The sequence below is a fragment of the Stenella coeruleoalba genome, assembly GCF_951394435.1.
Source record: "Stenella coeruleoalba genome assembly, chromosome: 12".
NCBI classification, from domain to species: Eukaryota; Metazoa; Chordata; class Mammalia; order Artiodactyla; family Delphinidae; genus Stenella; species Stenella coeruleoalba.
The window spans coordinates 30,016,928-30,039,760 of record NC_137158.1 but is presented as its reverse complement, the minus strand read 5'-3'; the positions used below and the strand labels follow the sequence as shown (position 1 = coordinate 30,039,760).

Genomic DNA, 22,833 nt, shown 5'->3' with positions numbered 1-22,833 from the left:
AAATAAACTCTAATTTCCTTCCAAAAGGAGTGATGAGAAAACTCTGTCTTTAATTAATTCACCTTAAGAAGATGGCAAACATATTCAATTTACACAGTGCCTGAGAGCAGATTAGGGTAATAACCATGGACCCAGGAGTTTAGAGGAGCTGAGCCAAGTGCTGCAATCCCCACAGGTGTCGATGTATCTTAAACCCATGTCATCTTGAAAACCTAAAAGGACGTGCTCCTTAGAACATAGAAGAACCAAGCAAAACATACTTTCCATGATTTTCTTTCCAGTAAATGTTTTTAAATATGAGAAATAAACCATTTCTATTCTGATGAAAGATAGTGTTAGAAACTGTCCAATGAAATGAAGAGCGTGCTTTATTTGGAAGGTGGCCAATATAAAATGATAGATGTATTCTTTAATAGAGCCTATAAAGTAGTTTTCTAAATCGAAAAATGGCTTAAGAATGACAACGCCAGTTAAGCGAATTGGGAAGAATGTCCAGTCGTTGAACTAAGAGCACGAAATAAGATTTCATAATCAATCACTTAATTCTCTCCTGAGAATGAGACAAGTCTGGCTATATAATATATTGGCTTTCATGTATCCTGGCATTAATGCGTATTATAGATTATGTTGGTTTATGACCTTCTTCAACTTCATAAAACACAATGATGAAAGAAGAACTCATTTCTGGGCCTTCCGAAACAGAGTCTGTCAAAAAGTTCTAAAGCTGCAGACGTTTTTGAATTTTAGGGTATATGAGCTTGTATTATAAGGTATATATAAAGTATATGAGTTACATTTATGAGTTGTATTATGGTATGTTCAATGAAGGCCCTTTGTGTTTCTCTTAGATAATTCTTATATTCTAACTTGTATTATAAATTTTGGAAGGGGGGTTGTTGTATTCCTTATGACCATAATATAAGCTCACTGAGAGCACCGTATCTTACTCATTTCTATACTCCAAATGGAGCCTGGAAGTGCCCCCACACTTACTGGGTGATCTTTTAAAATGTTGCAGAGAAAACTTACGGTAATTTTTAAAGGATTTCTACTTTATTGAAAGTGGTGATGGCTAAAGACCAAGAAAATAAGCTGAAGCACCTCCAGTTTTGAATTTTCTGTTGGGAGGCATCATTATGATTCCCTAGTGACTAAGCATGCTAGGTAAACATTCTTCTCTTGATTTATAGGGACAAGGCACCAGATACTCTTTTCCTCTGAACTTGAGGATAACAAATGTCTTATGTCTTTCAAGTCTACCAGCAGTTTAATAAGTGGATACAGGTGTGGTGTAGATGTCTCTTTGGAACTTTTTATTCTGTTTTCAACAACAGTAGTCACTGCAGCCTTTAGACTCCTATGAGCCTGTAGCAGGAGCTCTCCCTAGCCCTTCACTGCCCAGGGATGGGGGTGGCAATCCCAGCAGCCTGCCTCTGAGGGCTGGCCATAAGGCGTAAGTGCCCCTTGTCATATGCATACAATTTCCAGTCATTCTCCAAATTCTTAACTCTCAGTTGATCATTTTCATGATTTTTGTGGGGACAGGTCATAGTAACAGTTTATAAAACTACTCCATTATCAGCATCTCATTTGGCATTTTGACAGCATCTAAATACGTATGTGGCAGAAAACATGACATTTATATTCTGCCTTATAAGGTAGAATGTTGTAAATCATACCCATAGATGGTAATTTAGAGCAAAGTAGATAATACATATCAAAATACCTTAAAACAATTATGAGTTATGCAAAAATAAACCTTGCTGAGAATATATAGGAATTAAAGTAATGGTAGACAGAAAATTTTAAGACTATATATAATTTGTTACCCTAATAACGGTGTAACATTTGGTACTGATCAAAACCAAACTTACCTTCTCATTAACCGACATTTAACTTAAAAATACCTAGTCATTCTTGAAGAAACCACAAAAACAGTGATGAAGAGACAGGGAAGGTAGTGAGATTTACTTTCCACTTGTATATAGCCTTTTGTACCCTTTGAATTTTGTACCAAATGGCCTATTTTAAAAATTAAATGAAATCCTAACACAAATCAAAAGGCTAAACTTATTTCCCTTTGAGTCACTTGTTCTTGACTATAGAACATAAGAACTAAAAAAGATAGATCAGTTTTAGCTCCTCATTTTACAGGGATAGAAACTAAATTCCAAAGAGGATATTTATAGAGCTAGTATTTCTTTCTAGAAAAATTAGGAAAAATGGAATATACCTTCCAAATTAATTTTTGTAAATACTTAAAAGGAAATACCCACAGTACTAATCAAAGTGAATTTTAACAAGCTGCTTTTCTGGCTGTTTAGAGCCAAACAGCCACTCCCCTCCCATTTTATAAATAGATGCTGACCCAGAGTCTTTAAATGACTGTCTTTAAATCACACTACTTTCAGTGACCTATTCCTGGTCCAAGCTCTTTAGCATTTCAGACCTTTCAAAATCTGGCATCTGCCTTGGCCTGGTTCTATCAGTTTTAAACCCAACAATATCAAACAGCTCTCTGAACACAGTGAACGTTACTTCTGTAGGTTTCACAAAGAGCTCTTGAGTGCCAAAACAGTGCTTGGCAGTGAAGGTAAACCAGGTCTCTCCCTGTGAAAAGCCTCCACTCTGGCATGGGAGACAGGCTCACAAATAATTACTCTACCCCATCAGTCTTACCAGATCAGGGCCCTGGCTCTCCATACTTCAGCACACACTGTGCACTGTAGCCCTAGCTAATCGTCTTTCCTGCTCAACAGTAAGCTTCAGGCGGGACAAATGCTATATTACCCCCAAACTAACTGGTGTTTAGCATATTATCAGCATGTGCTGGGCACTCACTAAACATTGTGGATGAGAGGGAGTGGGGGGAGAAAGAAGAGAGGGCAGCTGGAAATGCTTGGACATAGGCACAGGGTGCCCTGGAAATTTCAGGAACTTTCTAGAAAATGTCAGGTAACACTTCTAGAACTGTAGCTTGAAGATGGAATAAAAGCTAGTCTCTAAGAAAAGGTGGGGAAGAGCAGTGGGGAATCCACACAGTTGTGGATGTGGGGAAGCAGCCCACTGGGAGTGTGGACCAGGCAGAGAGCATTGCTAGACCTGCTTGAGGGACCACACCTGGAGGGTGGCATTTTATCCATACCTGGATAGGCAAAAGGTCACTTACAAAATGAGATACTTTTACATGTCAGAGCTTTAAAGACTCAACTACACATTGCTATGAATATATATTTGCCCACTCTTCTCTTCTTGGCCACCTGAAGACCATACCCTTAAAGACAGGTCTGGGATGTATGCTGTCAACTAGAAATCTCTCTTACTTGGCATTTTAACAGTTTACATTGATGACTTAAATTTATACTAAACTAAAATTAAACTTGCATTTATACAAAAAAGCAGGAATAGTTTTTTGAATTAAAAATCATATAAGAGAACCTTTCATTTCCCTCATGTTTCTATACTGGTCATTTAAAGGAATTTCTCTCTTTTGAAAGTGTTGGGGGTAAAATGTTGGTCCCTTGGCTCACTGATTCTGTTCTACCTTGGGGGCGACTTAATTGAGAAGCAACTGGGCAAAGGGGTCTGCTCAAGTGCCACTCACTTCCCTTCCCCTCCTTCCAGTGGGATTTGCCAGTGCACAGGCCTAAACTCTGCCCTCCTTCCTGGAGGGAGCCCACTATAGCTGCCCAGCCCCATGAGGGGGCACTGGGTTAGAGTTCTCTACCCCACTGCAAATAAGTTCAATTCAGGATGGCAGGGGCAGTCTCAGGGAAAAGCTTTGTTTTCCAACCCAGCCTTAACAATAATAACATTGATAATAAATGGATTCATACATGACACGTGTGTCTATTTCACAATTGTCTTAGAACTCTGAAAGAAGAGGCTCATGATTAAGTGGGACTTTCAAATCCACACATACATTACAATAAAGGTGGCTTTATTCCTAAGTCCTTTTGCTGTACTGCATGCGTATATGTATGTGGCAGGAGGGAAGAAAAGAGAGAATAATATATATACCAGTTTTTATTAACCAGGATGGTAAATTAGGATTCTCTAATTAAGCTAGGTTTGTAGTTTAAAACTTAACAGAAACAAAATGAAGAAATGAATAGCATTATTTCTAAGTTCTTGGCCCAGTCAAAAACCAAACAAAATAATAAATATTCTAATTACCTTAACCAATAATTCTGTTTTAAATGTGTTTGGTAATTTAACTTGTTATCTAGTTCCTCTTTAGGTTACAGTTCATAAGATTTTTTGATTTTGAGTATCAGTTTTTCAGGTGGAATTCTGATAATGGCATATATTTATTTTTATTAATCAATTTTTCAGATCATTTGGTGCCTAAGTGAAAAATATCATAAGTGAAGTACCAATAGGTATTCTAATAATAATTTATGGTTTACAAAGTGCTTTCATGTATATTATCTAGAACAGTCATTCTTAAACATTTTTAGGTTAAGAATTTTTTAGCACCTAATGAAAGCTATTTACCTCTTCTTAAAAATATATTCATATTCCTGCGTTCACAGAACTTTCTCAGACCTGATGAAGCCAGGGTTCTTGGAACCAGGCTGTAGAGTGGAGGTTGCCAACTACATCCCAAGAACCAAAATCTAGTCACAACCTGTGTTTGCATGGCTTGAGACCTAAACATAGCTTTTACTTTTTTAAGTGATCAAAAAAAAAATCAAAAGAAGGATAAATTTTTTTTGACATCTGAAATTATATGACATTCAAGTTTCAGTATCTATAAAGTTTTACTGGAACACATCCTCAGTCCATGGCTACTTTTGAACTATTATGGCAGAGTTGCTTAGTTTTGAAACCTAAAATATTTCCTGTCTGACTCTACAGAAAACATAAAATACATTTTGTGTTTTTTAGTCATATTTTGTTGCATGTTTGTTAAATTACACTTAACTAGGGTTTGAAAAGGACTTCTGCACACTGCTTAAAAGCATCTAAAATTATTTACTAAATGACTTCAAAAATAATACTAGAAATCATTAACATGGTGTTTGGAAAAGTACTTAATGACGTGGCAAAATGCTCCTGATATTGCTTTAAGTGAAAAAAAAAAGTAGGAATTAAATAATCAGTGTGATCTCAACCACATAAATACGTTTGAAGAGTAGGAGACAAGATTAGAAGAAAATATGCTTGATTAAAGTTATAGATTTTTAAAAAAGATTTTTACTGTTCATTACTTTCTAAATGCATAATGTATCGCTTTGAAAACAAGGAAAAGTATTGAACAAAATTCGAGTGCATTCAGTTTAAAAAAAAACTCAAAGATTAGAATCTTCTGTAATAGTATAACTGCAGAAATTTTCAAGGGAACAAATTAATAGAATGAATGTAATTACAAGACCAGAAATCATTTTTAAATCTTACTTCCTTTAGGTGGCATGAAAGCTTGGTGTCAGATGCTTTTTTTTTTTTTTCCTGCATGCAAATTATACCCATGAATCTGTTAAAGAAGTGCTGAATTTTATGGGAAGAAAAAATTTTACGTAACATCAAAGCATTTTTCTATACTGAGAAGCCTTTGGTCAAACTTTATGATAGGCATCTCCTTGTTCACCCATGAAATTGTCATCAGCACAGTGCAAGGATTCATGATATAAGCAAAATTGAACAGCTTGACCAGTGTTTCTGTAGATACTATACTGACTTGATCTACTTGGTGAATGAATGAGTGAATACATGAATGAATGAATTACCTGTATGTATGACTTTTTGACCCTGTAAAAAAAATGATAAATAGTTTGATACTTTGACCAGGACAACTATTAATAGTCTTTTTAAAAGTATTAGGAATTACATGATTATGATATTTTACTTAAATGGTCTTATGAACAGTAAGGATCATTAAATATAAAGGATCGTTAAAAAGGACAGAATCAAGCTGGAAGACAAGAACCCCAGAAGCCCATTTCCCCACCATCTTCAGCGTGTACTATCATTAAAATTAAATTGAAAATAAAACCCAAAGCATATTCTTAAAGAGGGGAGAATCTGATACATCAAAATGATCTACTGAAAAATAAAACTCAGGGTCCATTGATGATACTGCTCTGGCAAAATGAATAAGCAAAGGAAAATCTCAAAGCTTTGCCAACAATCAAGTAAGATGGGTTTAAGGTCCAGTAGCAACAGAATTGTATGAGCAGAATTTGAGAAGAGATAAAAGCAAAAATGACTACTGATAGCATTACTCTAAAACAGAATTCTACAAAATGGGTGTTTTTATTCCATCTTTAAAGTAGTGAGGCAAACTGATGTGCCCGAGTTCACAGAAGACTCAACATGGACCAGACTTCAAAGCTTGGACTCTCTTCTCTGTCATTCTTGCACTGACTTTCTAGCCTTGCATATTTATTTAATGAATTAAAAAATTTTTTTCCTTTCCGGTGGGTTAACAATCCAACCCAGAGGCAGCAGTTGGAGAGAAGCTCATTCTATTATATCCAATATTTCCCTTTACTCCAACCAGATCTTAAATCTTTCTGTTCCCTGACTCCATGTCTCATTTTATGGGGCTTTAGAAATGTGTATATAAAATGCATTGATTCTTACTGATCATCTGAAGCCTGCAACAGTGTGTGGGATGCTAGAAATTCAGCGGTAATTGCCACAGTCCCTTCTCTAAAAGAGCATACGGTCCTGTAGGAGATACAGATAAATAAATGAGTTTACAATGTGAGCCCAAGAGGGCACATTGGTAGTATGAGGATATGCAGAAGTGGCACCAAACAGATTTGGGTGGAGGATGGTCTATAAGTTCTTTCCAGAGAAGGGAGCACTTGAGGGTGACTAGGGTGAGTTAGGTCTGTATGCAGAGAGCTCTTCTTTGGGTATATAAATTGAGGGAGAGGTGGGGTTCATCTCTAGTTTCTGGCTTGAGCAACTAGTTGTTGCCCATGGAGGCCTGGCAGAAGAGAGGCATTTGCTCAGTTCTTATTCTGCTGAAGGTCATTTGGTATGACTGAGCAGGAGAGAGAGAGAGGGTGAGGATGTGCACCTTTGTGCGCACATCAGTGCCGTAGTAAAAACTGTTTGGGAGAAGAATGTAGAGGCTAAATTATTCAGGGTTTTAACTAGTAATAATAACAACTTGCACTTAACACTTTTTCTATGCCAGACACTGTTGTAATTTTAATATAACACATTGATTCCTCATTTCAAACCTAAGAAACCTAAGAAAAAGTTATACCATCATGATCTCCATTTCATATACAAGGAAAATGACAGACACAGAGGCTGACTCCTCTAAGTTCCCAGATCTAGTGAGTAATACAGCTGAGACTTGAGCTCCAGCCAATCTAGCATGAAAAGTGTGCTCCATGAACCAGTATTATCAGCATCACCTGGGCGCTTGTTAGAAATGCAAAAACTCAGGCACTAACCCAGACCTACACAACCAGAATCTACATTTTAACAAAGACCCAGAGGTGGTTCCTGAGCACTTTAAAGTTTGGGGACATCTGCTATAACCCACTAAACGCTACTGCTTCTCTTTACTTTGGGAAGGAATCTGGACATTATCCTAAGGCCAGTGGAAAGTCAGGAAAAGGTTTGAAGTAAGAGATGGACAAAATCAAATCTGGTTTTAGACCAGTAGTTTCAGTGGCTTCAGTGTGGAGAATGCAGCAGAAGCGGGCAATTCTGGAGGCACGGAGACCCATGAAAGGGCCACTGTTCACCAAGTAAAAGAAGATGGCAGTGACAAAGGAGAGAAGCTGGTGAATGTATGAGGTGGCATGGACAGAATTTGGAGATTCTTTGCGTATACAAGTTGAGGGAGAGGTGGAGTTAGTTCACCTCCAGTTTCTGGCTTGTATCTTGATGTCATTTTCTGTATGAGAACACTTGGGGGAAGTAGGGTGGAAAGTAGGAGAGGGGAATGATGAATTTACTTTTAGATTAAAATGAGATTTGAGAGGACTGTGGGAAAGCCAAGTAGAGCTGTTCAGCCAGGTCCAAAGAGAGAGGGCAGGGAAACCACATACGTTACTTGAACATTTTGAAATTCTGTGTCAAAAAGTTAACCTGGCTTGCCCTTCAGGCCCCTTCCCTTCCCGCATTGTATTCACTGGGGTCCAAGCCTGCTCTGGGCAGTCCTGTATTCAGCAGATAATTAGACATACAGGTTTGTAGCTCAGAAAAGATATCTTAGCTGGACATAAAGATTTTGGACTCAGTCATGTAGAATAGATTGTAATTGAAGCAGTGACATTTAGCTCAGAAAGAGAAAGGGAATCTAGGATGTGTAGGGAAGAGGAAGGGGGAATCTGTGAAACAGATTGAGAATAGTGGTCGTAGAGGCGGGAGGAAAACCAGGAGTTGGATACCATGGAATCCCTGTGTAAAGAGTGTTTCCAGATGGGGAAAGTGGAGAATAAGGTAAAATGCTTCTGAGATACTAAGAAGATAATGAGAAATGTCTGCTGGATTTAGCAGTACACTAGTGATCAGTCACCTCAGTGAGAGGCAGGGGAAACGGATAAGGACCAAAGCCAGACTGCAGTTGATTGAGAAGTGGGAGCTAAGAAAGTGGAGACTCTTCACAAGGTGTAGACAATACTTTCACGAGATTGAGCTATGAAGCCGAAGAGTGAGGTAAGTGGAGGAGCTCAGTAATGAAGGAGAAGCTTTTCAAGATGGGGAATTTGAACATGTTTCAATGTTGATAGGAGGAGCCAATAAAGAAGGAAAGAATGAAGATTGTGATCCCTGAAGCAGAGGGTATGAGATAACGGGCACTAGTTTAGATCTTCCCTTTCATGTTCCAATCTACCAATAGGCCGGTATGGGGATTGGGGAGAATGGCCAGAGAAACAGGAAGGTCCCACTGCAGTCACCTCTTCCATATTCTGGGGTCTCTAGAGGCTTAATCCTATCACCCTTCCATTCTAAGCCTTACTCTCCACGAAAGGAACTGTTCTGATACTTGAACCTTCTACTTTTATTTCAGTGGACACATTGCCCAGAACAAGTATGGCTACGAATTAACTATGTATCTGCTTTGAAAATTAACCCTTAAATGTCATCTTCAGCTAAAATCCTTACCTTAACCTTACCTGTCCTCAGGTGAGGACAGTTGAGAGAGACAGTTTAGACATACTTCCACCGTAAGCCTTTTAAAGATTTGGTAAACCCACCAACCCCAGGGTTTGTCTGGAGCTGAAGTCTGTGATTTCATGGCGAATAGTGGTTCATAATCAGGACCCCTCAAGAATACTCAAGGGCAGGTTTCAAGAGTCTATCAACTCCAGAAATGTCAAGGAAAAATCCATTTACAATGGGCTTTTTTTTTTTTTTTTTTTTTAATGGGAAGAGGGTCCATTGATTCTCTCAGATTCTTAAGGGAATCTGTGATCCCAAAGTGGTCTAACGTGGAGATAGATGATGCGCAAGCTGATCGTTTTGGAGGGACTCAAGGTGTTACGGCAGGAAGGAGTCTTCTACCTCCTCCTTCCCCTCCTTTTCACAGCTCCTTCCAGGGTACCATAAGGTAACCAAGAAAAATGATGACAATGAGAGAGGAAAAAGGTAATTACAAGAACATGGAAATGTACGGTTGTTTAGCTGACATCTGATTCAGAACTTTCCATGTGAACCCAAGTATTTGGTTTTCAATTCTAAAGAGATCATGTTTCCTAGATTGAAAATGTGAAAAAACAAATCAAAGCTTCTCCAACATGTTCTAGATAAAATTTTATTTTCAATATTATAGTAGAAAGTTACCAGGCTTGCTTAAGGAACCCAAATTAATCCAGCTTTACTCAGAATGTTGTTGGCAAGTATAATAAAAATAAGAGGTAGACTTGTCCCTGAGGTAATGTTACATTAAAGCACAAATCTGCTGCTCTTGTTTAGGTAGAACAGCCCCAGGATTGGCAACTAATGATAACACATGGGAATAAATAGAACAAGTATCGAAAACAGACATCAGAGTTTACCTTCCCCACCAAGCAATTTGGATTATGGCTTTAGGCACATATCATAAATATGTTAAGAAATATCTTGTGTGATACATACATTTGCAATATTTGTGTTAAATTTTAATCCATATACGTTACTAATAAACATGCTGGAATTTATACACGATAGTATTGTGAATGTGAAATGAGGGCTAAAATGGCTTGAGGAATTTCTTACATTTTATTTATAAGAATTACACATTTTATTAATGATTGTTGTTAGTTCCTACATTTGCAAAACAAAAATTGACAAACTGAGGAGTTACATTTGGTTTTCGAATGCATGACAGACACCAAAAAGGGTCTGATTAAAATAGTGAGGGAAAAAGCATAAACACATATGGGAAGCATACTTTTGCTTATGTAACGCTATCCCAGTTTCAAGAAGCAATGCTTTAGATTCATTCAGTGTATTACATATCTGTGTGGGTCAGAAACACAGACATTTTAATTCAATCTTAGAAAGCCTAAGATTAGGAATTGTCTTTATGCCTGCTTGTGAAAAATAGGCAGATTTGTTTTGTTTTTTTTAATAGCAGGAATCTCACTGACTCACTTAAAATCTGTAAATAACTTTAAATTGTGCTCTGGATATGTAAATCCAGCCATAAAATATCCTTAGTGATAAAGTCAGTCATCCAAATAAATTAAGCCAAATAAAACTCCAGTATGGAGTCATTCCTTTTTTATGAATACAATGAAGTTATACCTCCAATTATAAAGACAATTTTCAGAACTAAGGAGGCAACTCAAAAGTTATCTGGCTACAATGTTGCCTTAATACACATGGCACGGAAATGAGAAATCTGAAAAGCTCAGCATATAAAATTTGATAACTGTTGACTCAAATGTTTAAAAAGTTTCTAAGAAACTTCTAGATATACACTTACTTGCTAAGTAAAAACAAATCACTACAAAGTTTCTTTTAAGCAGTCACTAGAAAGTTTATAAGAATCTCTTGTACTTAAAAAAAAATTAAAGAAGCCAATAAAAACCACATTAAAAACACAAAACATTAAAGAAAACAAAACTTCTTCTTAAAGCTGCTTCTTCCAGGGATTTAAACAATATGAAAGGAGAATATATGATGATTTACTTTCCCCTCCAACACATTCATGTGTCAACTCCAAGAGGAACAGAATGGGCCACCAAAACTATCTGAGGTTCCCTCCCAGTTGCAGCTTTTTAAACTTTGTGGAAGACAACAGGAGGGTGTGTGAGTTTCCTCCAAGTCTTGTGACATGTACATAGCTGACGCCTACTGGGCTGAAAAAGCACTCCTTGTCAATTTTTACTTAAAATTATGAGTAACAGATTCTCTGCAGGACATCTTTAAAGGGAAATCCTGCCACAATTAGTATCTGAAATGTCTGGATAATCTCCAGAAAGTTTAAAATATAAAGTGCACACACAGACACATACACTCAAGAAATTCCCACTGCCTAGGCTAAATTGAGGGCATATTTAAATGAAAAAAATTTCTATAAAGGATGATGTATTTCCTGTTTTTTGTTTTGTTATTTCAGTGACTATCAGAACCCTTCTTATAGGTTAGAAATGGCTGAACTATAGAGCTTTTCTTTTGAAATATCTGGAAAGAGATGTGGCCCCATGTTCTCACCTGTAGCGTTTTTGGTAGCTTGAGAGATGAACGGTGGTTTGTGGCTTCTATCATTGCCTTCCTGGGAAATTTGCTAACTTTGAGCCTTGGATTTGACTAGGATAACTCATAGTAGTTGCCTGCTTCCTGCACCAGTACCGTGGACCTGGCATTCCCTGCTGTTGCCTATTTCCCTATGAGCTGGCAACAATTGTTATGTCACGTCCACAGCTGTATGACTTCATTTAAGCACAGACTCAGATAGTCTTTTGAAATCTTAAGTCAGAACTTGAAAAGTGGCTAGATATTTCATGAGTTGGATCTAAAGAAATGTTTGAATATTGAACTAATCCACAACAGGAATTCTCAGTGGGTCAAACTGATCCATAAAGCAAGGGACATTTGCTCTTAAACTCTCCATCTGAGGCCATTTCTTCAGTTTGTAAAGGTGGGTGAGGGAGGAAATGTTCCGCCTTAACTCCATTTATGCTCAGACCAAACTTGAACTGTCCTTGTTCTAAGTGCCAAAGGAATGATATGTTAATATTTTCTGAGGACAAACTCAGTTACATGCAATCAAAAAACTTGAACTAGGGAAATATAAAGCCAATCAACTCTGCGTTGTTATTCACCCGACTTTGATGATGAAGATGTGATGAAAATGAAAACATGGTGATTAGCAGCAAATTGTTCTTCTGTCCTTTCACTGAATCAATCTATTATAAAACAGTCAATCTAACATAAAATATTATTAGTAATAGATTTTAATCCTCATGACACCATGGCTAGACAGGCATTATTTTTCTCCTTTTATAGGTGAGGAAGTGGAGTCGAGGAGGTATAAAATCGCCTATGTCCCCATCTAGCTATGGAACTATTACCCTCTTTATTAAACCTGTGCTTCCTGAGAGGGTAATCTACATTCACTTATCCAACCTATGACCTCCTGCTCCCTTCTCAAACTACTCCACCAAAGAAAAGCTTCATTAAGCTCAATAAAGATCTTAACACCCCAAAGAATAGTCTTTAATCTTACCTGAAATTTCTCATCTCTGCCATGTCCATTTCTTTTTGAAATGGACTCTTCCTTGGTTTCACTAAGTCACACTCTCCTGATTTTCTCCTTGGGCTTAGCATCGTCAGCCTCCTCTCCCTTTATTCACGCTCACCCTTCCCTAGAGCTTCATCCTCAGTTCAGAATGCTTCTCTCTACGCTCTCCGTGGGGTTCCTTATGAAAAAATTAATGATATGACTCCTAAACCTGTATACTCAACTGGTATCACTCTGAGGTGCCAGACCTGTATCCTGTTGTCTACTAGCTGTCTTTGTCTAGAGGTCCCCAGGCATCTCAAACTCAGCAGTCCCCAAAACACCATCTCCTCCCGACTCCCCACTGTACAGAGAGTCCACTGTATTTCCTGTCTCAGGGCATGGCACAATCATCCAACCCATCATACCTTGGACTCCTCACTTTTCTCATTTATTCTCCACCATCCCCATTATTCATCCCCAACCCCAACTTCTGTTGGTTTTACTTTGTTAAATCTCTCTCAAATTTGTCATTATCCCTGCATTTCTGGTCCTCACATTTCTCACTTGGATTACTGTCATCAGTCATAAAACAACTGACATCTGTCTCAGTCTGGTCCCCTTCTATCATTTCTTTATATCACTATAAAACGATATTTATTTAAAGGTATCAGTTTATTGAATTATACATGCTTCTTGCAGAAAGTCTGGAATAAGAATGAAAAAGATAGTTTAAAATGACTTGCAATCCAAGAGACAGAACTCAAAACGTCACCCAGGTATTATGCATACATATAGCTATACAAGGGAATGTTTATGTAAATGTTTTCATGCAAATGTTTACACAGCTATAGTTAAATATATTAGAAAACCAAGATCACATTGCATATGGTATATCTATTATACTTAATATACTGTGAATGATTTTCCAAATCAATTAAATATTTTTAAAGTGGCTGTGAATAATGGCTGCAATATAATGAAATATGTGATGGAATAGTGCTTCCTCTTTTCTCTCTCTCTATCTCTGATCTGTTTTCTTCAACACCAAAACTTAGCCTGAGCATTTATAAGGTATGAATCACAGGACTTTGACTTAGGTGGGAAAGAGGGAAGGAGAAAAATACAGAACACTCACTTTAAGTTCATTTACATTTACTAGACACTATTTAAACAACTATATATTCTGTACTGTGTTTCATGCCTTCAAGGAATTATCTAACCTGTAAGTCTATATAATAAAGTTTAAGGCTGCATTTTAGGTGAGTAAAGACAAGTTTAGTAGGAAAACAATTTGATAAAGTGCTTTTTTTCTTCTTTACATTGAATAACAAGAAACACAAGAGAAAACCTGTGGGAATTTTAGCTTGACTAGTTTAGTTTTAGCTTGACTAGTCAGAGAAAGGGTTTTTCTTCAGGAGACTAGCATGTGAATAAACAAAAATATTTCAGAGCCAAGAAGACTGCCTCCTTTCCTTGAAAGACACATTGTCTATGTTCCTCTTCTATCAGAGGATGGGAAAAATATTTGTACACATTTTTAAGTCCACATTTTACTTCTCAGAAGGGGAGACATTGTTTTCACAAATAATGTATACTTCTTTTTTTCTCTCTGCAGGGATGGAGAGCTATATGTAGTTGCAAAAAAAATCTATTAATATATTTTGCTTATTTTTATCATGATATACAATCAAAATGCATTTTGTCTTTTTTTAGTATATGCATTTTTTAAAAACAACTTTATTGGAGTATAATTGCTTTACAGTGTTGTGTTACTTTCTGCTGTGTAACAAAGTGAATCAGCTATATGTATACATACATCCCCATATCCCCTCCCTTGTGTCTCCCTCCCACCCTCCCTAACCCACGCCTCTAGGTGGTCACAAAGCACTGAGCTGATCTCCCTGGGCTAAGCAGCTGCTTCCCACTAGCTATCTGTTTTACATTTGGTAGTGTATATATGTCAGTGCCACTCTCTCACTTCGTCCCAGCTTACCCTTCCCCCTCCCCGTGTCCTCAAGTCCATTCTCTACATCTGTGTCTTTATTCCTGTCCTGCCCCTAGGTTCTTCAGAACCTTTTTTTTTTTAATTCCATATATATGTGTTAGCATACGGTATTTGGTTTTCTTTTTCTGACTTATTTCACTCTGTATGACAGACTCTAGTTCCATCCACCTCACTACAAAATAACTCAATTTCGTTTCTTTTTATGGCTGAGTAATATTCCATTGTATATACGTGCCACATCTTTATCCATTCATCTGTTGATGGACATTTAGGTTGGTTCTATGTCCTGACTATTGTAAATAGTGCTGCAGTGAACACTGTGGTACATGTCTCTTTTTGAATTATGTTTTTTTCAGGGTATATGCCCAGTAGTGGCATTGCTGGGTCATATGGTAGTTCTATTTTTAGTTTTGTAAGGAGCCTCCATACTGTTCTCCATAGTGGCTGTATCAATTTACATTCCCACCAACAGTGCAAGAGGGTTCCCTTTTCTCCACACCCTCTCCAGCATTTATTGTTTGTAGATTTTTTGATGATGCCATTCTGACTGGTGTGAGGTGATACCTCATTGTAGTTTTGATTTGCAATGACTATACTACCCAAAGCAATCTACAGATTCAATGCAATCTCTATCAAACTACCAATGGCATTTTTCACAGAACCAGAATAAAAAATTTCACAATTTGTATAGAAACACAAAAGACCCCGAATAGCCAGAGCAATCCTGAGAAAGAAAAATGGAGCTGGAGGAATCAGGCTCCCTGACTTCAGACTATACAACAAAGCTACAGTAATCAAGACAGTATGGTACTGGCACAAAAACAGAAATATAGATCAATGGAACAGGATAGAAAACCCAGAGATATACCCACACACATGTGGTCACCTTATCTTTGATAAAGGAGGCAAGAATATACAATGGGGAAAAGACAGCCTCTTCAATAAGTGGTGCTGGGAAAACTGGGCAGCTACATGTAAAAGAATGAAATTAGGACACTTCCTAACACCATACACAAAAATAAACTCAAAATGGATTAAAGACCTAAATGTAAGCCCAGACACTATAAAACTCTTAGAGGAAAACACAGGTAGAACACTCTATGACATACGTCACAGCAAGATCCTTTTTGACCCACCTCCTAGAGAAATGGAAATAAAAATAAACAAATGGGACCTAATGAAACTTAAACGCTTTTGCATAGCAAAGGAAACCATAAACAAGACGAAAAGACAACCCTCAGAATGGGGGAAAATATTTGCAAACGAAGCAACTGACAAAGGATTAATCTCAAAAATATACAAGCAGCTCATGCAGTTCAATATCAAAAAAACAAACAACCCAATCCAAAAATGGGCAGAAGACCTAAATAGACATTTCTCCAAAGAAGATATACAGATTGCCAACAAACGTGAAAGGATGCTCAACATCACTAATCATTAGAGAAATGCAAAACAAATAATGTATACATTTTAAAGGATTTTGGTAAATTGTCAAACTGCCTTTCAGAATGGATGATCTTTCTAGAAGACAAATCTAATCACCTCACGTCCCTGGTTAATCTTTAAAAGCAACCCCTTGTTTTTCGGAGGATGGCTAAACTTTTCCGTTTAGCATGTAAGGCATTTTGTGATCCCCCTCTGACCTCTCCAGCTTCATCTTATACTACTTCCCCAAACCATTTTTTCTTATTTTCATACTTTAGGGATTCTCAAATGTCTCATTTCATATTATCTTAGTACTCCAGAATCTCCTTTTCTCTGCCCAGAAATGCCCATACCAGGCTAGCCCGACTCTTCTTTCAGGACTCAGTTCAGGGGGTCACCCCCAGCCTGTTCAGCTTCCCTCCCTGCAGTGCAAGACAGTTTGACTTTCTTCTCCCATAACATCCTCTGCTTGCTTCTCTCAAAACACTGTATGGAACTACAATTGTTGATTCTTGCCATCTCCTTGAAAGCAAGGCACATTTTTAAGATTTTCATTCATATTCTTTCTACTTAGCTGTCTTACAGGATCCAGGAGATTACTGAGCCAAGGATTTAAATTCACCATGTCCTCCTTTTTTTCCATCACACCCCAATGCAATCCCTTCCTGCTCTTCAAACACACATCCAGGTTAGGTCTTACTACTAATCACTGAAGAGGCACAGAGGTGCAAATAGAGACAAGCCTGGTAAAACAGATAAAACACAACACTGGGAACTTATAAAAATTTAATAACCTGTTCAAAGTAGTTGTTCCTTCTTTTTTTGTGTGTGATGTAAATGGAATAAACACTGTTTCTGAAGGCCCAAAAGTCAGGCTTTCTTTCTTAGGTGGTTTGGAAGAGGTCTGTCCTGTGTTCTATTTTTCTAAATTAATTAATTTTATAGTTGATTTACCAAGTCAAGGTAAATCAACTATAAAATTATATATATACATAAATTACATATATATATAATTATATATATATAAAATACTTTTTTGGATTCTTTTCTATTATAGGTTATTACAAGATATTGAATATAGTTCCCTGTGCTATATGGTAGGTCCTTGTTGTTTATCTATTTTATGCATAGTAGCGTGTATATGTTTATCCCAAACTAACTTATCTCCCCGCTACCCCCTGCTATCCCCTCTGGTAGTAATCATAAGTTGTTTTCTATGTGTGTGAGTCTATTTCTGTTTTGTAAATAAGTTCATTTATATCATTTTTTAGATTTTTTTAAGATTCCACATAAGTGATAATTATATGTCTCTCTGATTGTATGACAATCTCTAGGCCCATCCATGTTGCTGCAAATGGTATTTCATTCTTTTTAATGGCTGAGTAGTGTGTGCACATATATACCATATTTTTTTAATCCATTTATCTGTTGATGGACATTTAGGTTTCTTCTGTGTTTCGGTTATTGTAAACAGTGCTGCTATGAACACTGGGATGCATGTATCCTTTTGAATTAGTTTTCATCTTTTCAGGATATGTGCCCAGGAGTTGGATTGCTGGATCATATGGCAACTCTATTTTCAGTTTTTAAAGAAACCTCCATACTGTTCTCCATAGTGGCTGCACCGATTTACATTCCCACCAACAGGGTAGGAGGGTTCCCTTTTCTCCACACCCTCTCCAGCATTTATTATTTGTAGACTTTGACGCTGGCCACTCTGACCAGTGTGAGGTGATAACTCATTGTAGTTTTGATTTGCATTTCTCTAATAGTGATGTTGAACGTCTTTTCATGTACCTGTTGGCTATCTGTATGTCTTCTTAGGAGAAATGCCTATTTAGATCTTCTGCTCATTTTTTTAATTGGGTTGTTTTTTTTGATATTGAGCTGTATAAACTGTATATTTTGGAAATTAATCCCTTGTTGGTAGCATTGTTTGCAAATATTTTCTTCCATTCAGTAGGCTGTCTTTTCATTTTGTTTATGGTTTCCTTTGCTGTGCAAAAGCTTTTAATTAGGTCCCATTTTAAAATTTTTGCCTTTGTTTCCATTACTCTAGGAGACATCCAAAAAAATACTGTTGCAATTTATGTCAGAGTGTTCTGCCTATGTTTTCCTCTAGAAGTTTTACAGTATCCAGTCTTATGTTTAGATCTTTAATCCATTTTGCGTCTTATTTTTGTGTATGCTGTTAGAGAACGTTCTAATTTCATTCTTTCCCATGTAGCTGTCCAGTTTTCCCAGCACCACTTACTGAAGAGACTGTCTTCTCTTTGTTGTATAATTTTGCCTCCTTTGTTGTAGATTAATTGACCATAAACATGTGGGTTTATTTCTGGGCTCTGTATCCTGTTCCATTGATCTATGTGTCTGTTTTTGTGCCAATACCATACTTTTCTGATTACTGTAGCTTTATAGTATAGTCTGAAGTTGGGGAGCATGATTCCTCCAGCTCTGTTCTTCTTTCCCAAGATTATTTTGGCTATTTGACGTCTTTTGTGTTTCTGTACAAATTAAAACTTTTTTTGTTCCAGTTCTGTGAAAAATGCCATTGGTAATTTGATGGGGATTACACTGAATCTGTAAAATGCCTTGGGTAGTAGTATGGTCATTTTAACAGTATTGATTCTTCTAATCCAAGAACATGGTATCTCTTTCCATCTGTTTGTGCCCGCTTCGGTTTCTTTCATCAGTGTCTTACAATTTTCAGAGCACAGGTCTTTTGCAGTTAAGTTTATTCCTAGGTATGTTATTCTTTTCAATGCAATGGTAAATGGGATTGTTTCCTTAATTTCTTTCTGATATTTCATTGTTAGAAATGTAATGGATCTCTGCATATTAGTTTTGTATCCTGCAACTTTACTGAATTCATTGATGAGTTCTAGTAGTTTTCTGGTAGCATCTTTAGGATTTTCTATGTATAATATCATGTCACCTGCAAACAGTGACAGTTTTACTTCTTCCTTTTTCCAATTTGGATTCTTTTTCTTCTCTGATTGCTGTAGAGTCCTGGGTTCTATTTATTCTCCTGTTGGCTTGGTGTGGCCTTCAAAGTGGAGCAACTTGAGTGAGTCTGTAGATCATTTTAACAGCCACTTTAATAGTGCTCCTAGGTTCTGTGGAAAATGTACATCTCAGAGCTTATAAATGTGTTTTTCTTTCATCTCCCATGTACACTGGGTCAAAGACTTCATTGGTATTAGTCAAAGAAAGCAAACCTTCCATCGTCCCCACCCCCATCCAACTCACATAAATTAGCTCTTGATAGAAAAAAAATCCCGTTTGGCCATGGGTCAAGTGGCATTTCTGAGGAAGGAATGAACCGTTTCTTCACACACTCTTCTTCAGCTCACTGTTGCACTTTGACCTCGTCCTTGGTGCTTTATGGTCTGACTAAAGTATCAATACATTCTCCAAAAAGTTCAAGATGGTTCTACATTCAGGTTAAGCAATTTCTACATTTATTGTTCTAAGTTAGCATTAAGGTCTTTTTGGAAAATATACTAATTTTGGTAAGATATACCACTCTTCACTGAATCTTTCTGATGGTCAGAAGTGAGTTTCCTTTGACTATTCAAAAACACATGGTCTGGAGATGGAACACATGAATATGAATACCTGAACACATTATTCAAATATCTCTACCATTATCTGCAACAGTAGAAAGTAGCAGATGGGAGTTTAGCTATACATTTGCTGAAAACTAGCTAACTGAAAATGATTTACTGAGGTGAAATGGTTCATGAAATGGCAAACTTTCAAGGAATGAAAGGACTAGAATTATTTTTGTGTAAGAAAAGTATAACAAAATCCTTTAAAAATGTTCAGAATAGAATTTTAAAATGTAAATACATATATGTATCAATTAATCCTAGTAATTAAAATAACAAGCTTCAAAGTACATAAAATTTAACAGAAACAACAGACAACTTTATTTTAAATAACATTCTTAAATCTGCCCATTAAGATCATAGTAGATAAACATGGAACTTTTATTAATGAAATTAGATTTTTAATATGAAATCAGCTAAATAATTTTATTTACAAAAAAATAAAAACTGCTCTTATTTACTGTGGAAAAATAACCATTTTGATGAAACAAATTTCATGCAAACAAAATAATATTTGCTTCATTGTCTCTTCTATTTTTATTTGCACAAATTAACAGTCATAATGCTTTTATTTGCTTCATTGTCTATGATCTAGTTTGACTCAAATGTGGATTACTTTGATATCTCTTGAAGCATAGATGGTAAGGTCCTTAAAGACTGAATAAAAAATCAGGTTGGGTGTTCAGTATTTTGGAAGCTGAATCAACAAACTAATTGGAATTTGTGTTCACAGAGGATTTGTCATTTTTCTTCCTTTGCCCTTATGAAAATATATTAATAGAAAATTAGCAATGGAAAATATTTTTTAGTTTGTTACATTCCTATCAACTTTGCTTAGCAAATTATATTTCTTTCAATATTAATACTTTGTCTAGAATTAGTGTAGAGGTAGACCAATCTTTGTATTCAAACATTTTCAAAAATAGTTTTAAATGCCATGTAAGGTATTATATAAAACAGTATTTAAAAAAAAATTTGAGATTTAATTTACTATTTTAAATAAGTTCCTCTTTTATATACAATAAATTGTTGCTTGAAACTCATCTGATTGAAATGATTACTCCAAGGAACTATTTTAGTCTTTTAACTACTACTAATCTTTACAGAACAAGAACACCTATTTTTTTTTTGCGGTACGCGGGCCTCTCACTGTTGTGGCCTCTCGCATTGCAGAACACAGGCTCTGGACGTGCAGGCTCAGCGGCCATGGCTCATGGGCCTAGCTGCTCTGCGGCATGTGGGATCTTCCCGGACCGGGGCACTAACCCATGTCCCCTGCATCAGCAGGTGGACTCTCAACCACTGCGCCATCAGGGAAGCCCAAAAACACCTATTTTTTAATAAGCGTTCTATTTTGAAAAAAAATTCTAATGATTTAAATGCACTTATAGATCCCCTACAACAAAGTATTAGGTGATGGTGACTATTAATATAAAAAATGAAATTCAGAAATGCAAACTGGGTTAAAAAAACTATATTAAATTTTTAGTTATTACAATGTTAAAATGTGACTTACACCTATCAGTAGTAAATTATATTTTTTCTCTCACTCTTGTTAGCATTGTACTTTAGAATAGAGCACAGCAGTGCATGGGCTCCTCGGGTGTTCTTCTGTACCTGTAAACACATCCCTGAACCTCCCAGCCACATAAAAGTTCACTCTTGTGGGGGAGATGAGAAGCCATCTATCTGCCAGAAATAAGAGTGAGGGCTTAGTAATAAAAAAATATTTTGCAAGTTTCTGTATTTTAGGTTTGAACCATTCTCTATTAATTTTAAAGTAAAAACACTATTTTCAACACCAAAAAAAAACATGACCGCATTTTAAGTTTCTGCTTAATATGTGTAAATTTACACGTGTCACTTGAAATCCAATAACACAACAAATGAGTCCTTTCCTAGAGATAAAAGCAGAAGATTTATTCTTCATTCAGCATCTAGAAAGAAAATAAACCTGAAACGTATAATTTTTAGAATAATGTGAAAAAGAAATCTTCCATGGAGAACCCAATTTACAAAAATTCACATCTTTGTAAGATTTACAATGAATACAACACTACTGTTTTAACTGAACTGTGAGTGTGGGAAGTGCTATTGGGTGGGGGATTCTGGACTGTGAAATGCGTATTTCTTTTTGTAACCACTCACCTTTAACTTTGGGGAAAAAACGTTTACTGTATGACAACATTAAGTAAATTAAAATCATTACTCTTCTGTCACTGATGATTTCCTGGATTTGACAACAAGGTCTTTAATGGATGAGGAAAGTTCTTGAAGCTCTTTACGAGTCATACTGATGATATCTTCTTGTTCTTTGTCTAATTCATCACTCAAGGGATCTTCTCCCTGCCCAGGCTTCTTACTTTGACTGACTAAATGCTTTATAACCAAACCTTGATACTTTACTAAGAGAGTATGTTGAACCTGTGAAAAGAGGAGAAAAGTTTAACAAACATGATTTAATTTTCTGTAGAACAAAGTATTGGGTTGGCCAAAAGGTTCCTTCAGTTTTTAAAGTAAATTCATTTTCACCAGGAACTTTATTGAACAACATATTGTTTTGTTCCACTACTTTCTGCCATTTTTCAGGCAGCTTCATAATGCCACCTTCCCCCAAATTTTTTTTCTTTTTGAACACAAATGTTCCAGGTGCCTTTTACAGTCTTCCAGGGAACTGAAGTTTTTTCCATTAAGAGAATTTTGTGAAGACTGAAATAAATGGAAATCTGAAGGTGTGATATCTGGTGAATACAGCGGATGAATCAGAACTTCCCAGCCAAGCTGTAATAGCTTTTGCCTGGTCATCAAAGAAACATGCAGTCTTGCCTTATCCTGATGGAAGGTTATGTGATTTCCCTTGACTAATTCTGGGTGCTTTTCGTCTAGTGCTGCTTTCAGTTGGTCTCTCTGGGAGTACTTGTTGGAATTAGTCTTTTGGTTTTCTGGAAAATAGCGGACTCCCTTCCCACCATACACACAACATCACCTTTGGATGAAGACCTGCCTTTGTGTGGTTGATGGTGGTTCATTTCGCTTGCTCCATGATCTCTTCTGTTCCACACCACTTTTCATTGCTCATCATAATTTGTTTTAAAAATGGAACATTTTCGGTAGAGAATCACGTGCGGAAATACTGTCAAGGTTTTTTTTCGCTTAACTTACGTGGA

At 36.7% G+C, this 22,833-nt stretch overlaps 1 protein-coding gene across 1 annotated transcript in view; it reads right to left on the bottom strand.

Annotated features, from left to right (window-relative positions):
- Positions 1-19,169: 19,169 nt before the first annotated feature.
- The window catches only part of UFL1 (UFM1 specific ligase 1), a 53,408-nt gene continuing 49,744 nt past the window's right edge, over positions 19,170-22,833 (bottom strand). The window contains exon 19 of the mRNA XM_079938624.1: positions 19,170-22,090. Within this exon, the coding sequence (XP_079794750.1) occupies positions 21,872-22,090 (219 nt within the window). The 3' untranslated portion in view covers positions 19,170-21,871. The remainder of the gene's footprint in view (positions 22,091-22,833) is intronic.